This window comes from Humulus lupulus, chromosome 3 (genome assembly GCF_963169125.1).
Source record: "Humulus lupulus chromosome 3, drHumLupu1.1, whole genome shotgun sequence".
NCBI lineage: Eukaryota > Viridiplantae > Streptophyta > Magnoliopsida > Rosales > Cannabaceae > Humulus > Humulus lupulus.
The window spans coordinates 19,014,236-19,020,235 of record NC_084795.1 but is presented as its reverse complement, the minus strand read 5'-3'; the positions used below and the strand labels follow the sequence as shown (position 1 = coordinate 19,020,235).

Below are 6,000 nucleotides of genomic sequence, written 5' to 3'. Positions count from 1 at the left end.
TCCCATAAAAATGTAAATAAATAAATTATGCCATACAAAACTTAGGGGAAAAAAATGCCATATCTATCAAAGTTTTAAAAAAAATCACATATTTCATGTAATTTCCTCAAAACAAAATTGTAGTACTTAACAGCAAAGCCCAATACTTTCATAAGAGACTATTAACAGCTCTTCAAGTTAAAGCCCAATGCTTAAAAAGCCTAAAACGAAGGCCCAAGAACGATCCAAAATTCAATGAATTTCACACGCCTCTCTCTCCCATTTTGGTTTTTCCAAAGCTCTAAAACAAATGAGATATTTTTAATATTGGAAGTTTTTATTGTAGGGCTTGAAAAAGAATCCTAAATATTTTGAGTTTTGATTTTTTATATAATTATATATATATGGTAGTTATTTAGAAATTTTATAAAATTTTAAATAATTTATATTACTAAAATTTAGTTTAAAAATAAGTTATTCCATGACAAATTCTTTTAACAAATTTAAATTTAATTTTTGATATTGTAAATTATTAATTTTCTAAAAATGTGGGCCATACTCTAAATATACACTAAAAAAAACAATCAAACATGAATCCTGCCAATAAACAAATAACGATAAAATTAAAAAATTAAAAACCCGCAAAGGGAAAGAAAAATCCAATCCATCTTCCTCTGACTCGGAGCTCCATTTCCATCCATGGTCTCACCTCTCCGGGCGAAGAAGCAGAGTGAGTAAGCTACTGGAGCTGCGAATAAGCTTCTCCAAAACCCACGAAGCTCCGCCTAACAATCCGTTAAGCTCTCTGTTTCAAACTCCGTTGCCTTCTCAATTTCTCACCGACTTAAAAAAATGAACACTGTGTTACCGCATCGACCGAGCTTGGTCTTGGCTCCGGCCCCGGTCCCGGTCCCTAACCGAACCCAGAATCCACTTTTCCGTCGAACCCATTATTTTGGGTTCGCGCCCCTACCTAAGCCCGGTCTTCGTGGTTCTCTCGCGGTAGCCAAACTCGGGTTCAAACCCGAGTTCTTTCCTGACCCGGATAGCGCTGAGGGGTTTGTTCGGGAGCTTTTTGGTAGAGCGGAAGGTCTTCTCTACACGGTTGCTGATGCTGCTGTTTCGTCTTCTTCCGTTTCTACTTCGGATACTGTTACTACTGCTAAACAAAGCGGTGATTGGTTCACTGGGATTACCAATTATATGGAGACTGTTTTAAAGGTGGGCTTGAATTCAATTGATGTTGAATGCTGACTATGCTGTGTTTATGAAGGTTTCTTTATATTGGGTGTTTGATTAATTTGCAGGTTTTGAATGATGGACTAAGTGCTTTGCATGTTCCGTATGCGTATGGTTTCGCTATTATACTCCTTACTGTTCTTGTGAAAGCTGCCACATTTCCTTTGACAAAAAAACAGGTTTGTGTCTTTGGATTGTCTTTAGTTTTTAGTGACTGTATTCCCTGTTTTGACAAGCTTGCAACTTTATGTCTGAAACTTTTGTATTAGGTCGAATCTGCAATGTCTATGCGAGCTTTGCAACCTCAAGTAAAGGCTATTCAACAGCGTTATGCTGCAGATAAGGTGGAATATTTTTTGTAGATTATTTTTTGTTAAAAGAGATAGAGTATGTGAAGGAAGTTGATGCTGGTTTTACTGGCTTTGCAATCCTTGATCACTTTAGCTGTAGCAAGTTCCTGTACTAAAGAATGTTTCAGAAAGCATTTAATTGATTAGCTTCTTCTGCTATACTGACTAAAGGTCTATACTTTTTTTATCAACTTTTTCAGGAGAGAGTTCAGCTTGAAACTGCTCGATTGTATAAAGTAGCTGGCATAAATCCTTTGGCAGGTATTGACTTTGCATCTGAGTTTAGTGTCAATGCATGTTCAGAGTAAATTGACTATCAATTGATCCATCCATTCATCTGCTTATTGTATATTGTTGTGGTTATCATTACTTAAGCTATTTGTATATTTTCTTTATTATCCTGTATTTGTTCCAGGATGTCTGCCTACACTTGCCACAATACCAGTCTGGATCGGGTTGTATAGAGCTCTTTCAAATGTGGCAGATGAGGTAGCTGTTTGTTGTAAATTTTTACAAGTAACCTTCTTTTTTACTACTCTATTTTAATAAATTCAATCAAACTTTTTCTATTGAATAAAGGGACTGCTTACTGAAGGATTTTTCTGGATACCCTCCTTGTCTGGTCCAACAACAATTGCTGCCCGGCAAAGTGGAAGCGGCGTCTCTTGGCTTTTCCCATTTGTAGTAAGTTCCTTTGAATTGAAAGCTAAACTTCTCTTTACAAGTGATATTTCCATGACCCCATATCAGAGTTTTCTAAAGGTTTTTGCTTTGTGGTTTTTCTGAGAATTAAGATTCAACATTCAGTGAAAACTTCCATTTCATCATGATTTTTTTTCCTTCCCTTTTCTAGAAGTCATAATTTTATAATGTAATTGTGCAAAGATGTCCTTCAATAGTACTTTGTTAAAAATCATAGTAATTCATCTCTCTAAATGTACTTCAGTGTTCTATAACATGTATTGAAGTTAAGATATAAATTTTTCAATGCTTTTTTTTTTCTTTTCCAAATTCTGCACTGAAAGATAATCCATATGGTTGCCACTAGATATATTTGCACATTTTATTAAAATTGTTATTTAATTAAGAACTGTTCTTTGCCTTTGTTGTACTATGAGTTTCATGCAGCTCCAGGGTTGTTGCTCATTTGTAATCATTTTCTTATTATAAGCTATTTGCTTGGGAGAAATTCTGAATTTTTACTATCTTCTCGATCTTTTTACTTTTTCAGGATGGTCATCCACCCCTTGGATGGTCAGATACTTTGGCATATCTTGTCTTGCCTGTATTGCTGGTTGCCTCACAGTACATATCTATCCAAATTATGCAGTCAACACAGCCCCAGGTCAGTAATTTTTTATTTCAAATTATACCTGTTTTGATAACCTTATCTTGCTGTACTTAGCCTTGTTGACTAAATGAGCTTGGTTACCAACATAAAACATTGCTTTTCTATGCATAGAATTGTTGTGCTAGGTTTCAATTTTGGCCCAACACCTCATATTTGTGTATATCTCTGCCTCCATTGTGGTCTTACATTTTTATGCTTTATATAATTTTTGGCCATTATAAAATTTAATGAAACCTTATTTTTTTAATGTAAAAGTGTCCATTTGTAATTATAACTTCGTTATCAGTTTACATGGTTGATTTTCTAAAGTTTCACCTTTTCCATTGAAATAGTACTAATTTGGATGAGATGCCATATCCTGTGGGGAATGATTGGTACTTAACATGTGCTATTTTAACTTTCAGAGTAATGATCCGAACATGAAGACTTCTCAAGCAATTACAAAGTTTCTACCTTTAATGATTGGTTACTTTTCGCTTTCAGTTCCTTCCGGTCTTAGCCTTTATTGGTGAGCATATGTAAAGCCATTTTATTGTATGAGCATCATAGCTTTTCCGTTAGAAAGTTGTTTTTTGTTTCTTTGTAAATTATAGTTGCCATAAATGTGCTAATACAATGCCTTTGGAAGTTATGTTACATCCTTTGAATATGATTATGCAGGTTAACAAACAATATTTTGAGCACTGCACAACAAGTGTGGCTTCAAAAGTTAGGGGGTGCTAAAATTCCAGTGATGCAATTTCCTACTGATGTTGTCAAGGAAGACCAACCGCAGGTTAAAAAGTCCATCTCAGACTTAAATGTAATACAAAACGATACCGCACAAGAAAAAAAGTTGACAGCAAAGGGTCCACAACCTGGTGAAAGGTTAAACAATTGTCATATTATTCCTCTTATCTCTTAGGGAAAATAATTACTTGTTATTTTAATCTTAATTCATTGATATATTCCAGATTTAAAAAGCTGAAGGAGGAAGAGGCACGGAGAAAGCGGCAAAGAGAAGAAGAAAAGAGGAAAGCAGAGGCTGCCGCTGCGGCTAAAGAAACTCAAATAGCAAACGAGAAGGAAAACGAGGCTGGAGTTGATTTATTTGTTAAAAACAATGAAGCACATTCTTCTGAGAACACTAATCACAATTCTTCCAATGGAGTTGCTGTAAATGGTGATCTGTCTAAACATGAGTTGAAGGGAAGTGAAGAGACCACACCCACATTTCAGGTGGCAGACAATGCAGTGTCTACAAGCTCAGCAGTTGAAAGGAGGGATACATCGCAGTCACACGAAGATCTGGGAAAGGTATAATGACAATTTTGATTTAAAACAAATACTTGTGCTGTGATTTATCTTTCTCTTCTGCATTTTGTCACTTTACCTTTTCTTAGAGCTCCATGACCATGTTTCTGATCATTGCATTATTCTAAAATATTCTAATTATGAAACAACAAATTTGCAATTTTCAGAAAGTGGTAGAGGTATACACAACCTCAGCCACTAAAGACAACAAATTTTCTGAGGAAGATACGCTTGAGGCCAGAAAAGATTGACCAAAAAGAGAGTACAAGTACTGTCAAGATGGGCATTTGTAAAACCAAGTTGACCCCTTTCAACAGGTCTTATTATACCCACTCACGTAAGTAAAGCATCAGCAGCAATCACTAAGGTCTTACATTTGGTTGTACACTAGTGCCTTGTAAAGATTGAGATCTCTCAAGTTCATTGGGTGCAACTTGATATCCTATTACAGGACAAAATTGGAACAACCATATTTTGGGTTCTCAGGGGCAATGACATGCAGAGTCTGTACAAGAGAGGTCAGGTTTCTAATGAGGTTGTACTCAGTTGGCTTTACTATATACAAGAAAAGAATAATATTCTTTCGTTTTTTTTGTTTTTGCTAGACCCCACTACATACATAGTCATTAGTCATACGTTCAATTTCAACTGGTTAATAAGGTGGTTTGTTACTTTTGAATCAGTAGTTTCTTAAGTCAATCATTCTAAGTGCCTAATATTTATAATGTCATGTATTATTATTGTTGTCTTTTTAGACTTTTATGATGGTTGATGGGTATACTATTGCCACTTGTCAGAGAACTGCCATGGGAAAGGGTCAAACACTTGTATTTTTCTAAGGGCCCCTCTGCCATTGTGGATGCACATCAATTCACACATGTACACCAAAATGCCTTCTTTCAAAGAGTTTTTCTCCTATCTATGAAATGAAACTCTGCTATGCCAGAAAAAGCATGCAACACTTTCATTTTTTCCATTATGGAACATTTAATGGGCGTGGTCTCGTTTTTTAAACACAATTATCAAGTATGTCAGTAAAATAATGACTTAATGAGTAAATTGATTTATATATGTTGTATCATTTTGCTAGTTTTGCAAATGAAAATCACTGTAATAAAAGAGCACAAAATTAGGTCATTTTGCTAATAATAGTTACAGGTCATCTGTAGGGCCAAGAAGAACTCTTATGATGAGCATGCATTGGACACATTAAACTAGTTTCTTTTTTTTTGAGTAATAAATTCTGGGGAATTTGAGTTAAGAACTCGAGAGTAATTTGGGTTTAACTTGGGTTTAACGTTAGAGAATTGCTATTGGGTACATGGTGCCAATTACCATTTAAATAAAATAAAATATGTAATATTAAATGTTACCCATAACAATGTTTAAAAAATGACTCTTACTATCGTGTTAAACATCATACGAGCTGAAATCTCATAAATAGTTAACAATACATCATAATACTTATTAAATTCAAATATGTGGGATCCGATATTAAATTGTACCAATAGTGATACGCTACTTCCTTGTCGTGTCTGACCCGATATTGAATTGCACCAATAGTTGCCATCTACTTGTGGTGTTGGACACTACTGGTGTCTTTATCAATTCTCTAAAAAAAATTAGGATTTTTATAGGTGCAAAGTAAACAAACAAAAAAAATTAATTTAAAAAATCCTCAACTTTTTTTGTTTCTCTTTCTTGGGCAACATCATTAAAAAAATCAAACAAAATTATTTCCATAATTGTTTATTTTTTCCAATATAAAACATTTATTCCATAAATGAA

General features: G+C 34.5%; 1 protein-coding gene across 2 annotated transcripts; it reads left to right on the top strand.

The window, feature by feature from the left end:
* Positions 1-593: 593 nt before the first annotated feature.
* On the top strand, positions 594-4,972 carry LOC133822263 (ALBINO3-like protein 1, chloroplastic). Of its 2 annotated transcripts, XR_009887820.1 has the most exons (12): positions 594-1,200; positions 1,287-1,397; positions 1,488-1,562; positions 1,769-1,829; positions 1,984-2,057; positions 2,148-2,252; positions 2,800-2,913; positions 3,324-3,427; positions 3,580-3,786; positions 3,873-4,215; positions 4,380-4,549; positions 4,664-4,972. XR_009887820.1 is itself a non-coding variant. In XM_062254546.1 (11 exons), exons 1-11 carry the CDS (start codon positions 832-834, stop codon positions 4,461-4,463), a joined length of 1,647 nt encoding a protein of 548 aa, XP_062110530.1. In that variant the 5' UTR covers positions 594-831; the 3' UTR covers positions 4,464-4,972. The 2 variants fall into 2 exon arrangements, 1 of the variants encoding a protein (XP_062110530.1); XM_062254546.1 differs by having other exon boundaries at positions 4,380-4,972.
* Positions 4,973-6,000: the final 1,028 nt, after the last annotated feature.

Coding starts and splice junctions, on each gene's coding strand:
- LOC133822263 (XM_062254546.1), top strand. CDS start 832: ATGAACACTGTGTTACCGCATCGACCGAGCTTGGTCTTGGCTCCGGCC. Junction 2,914..3,323: donor TGCAGTCAACACAGCCCCAG/GTCAGTAATTTT, acceptor TTTAACTTTCAG/AGTAATGATCCGAACATGAA. Junction 3,787..3,872: donor GGTCCACAACCTGGTGAAAG/GTTAAACAATTG, acceptor GATATATTCCAG/ATTTAAAAAGCTGAAGGAGG.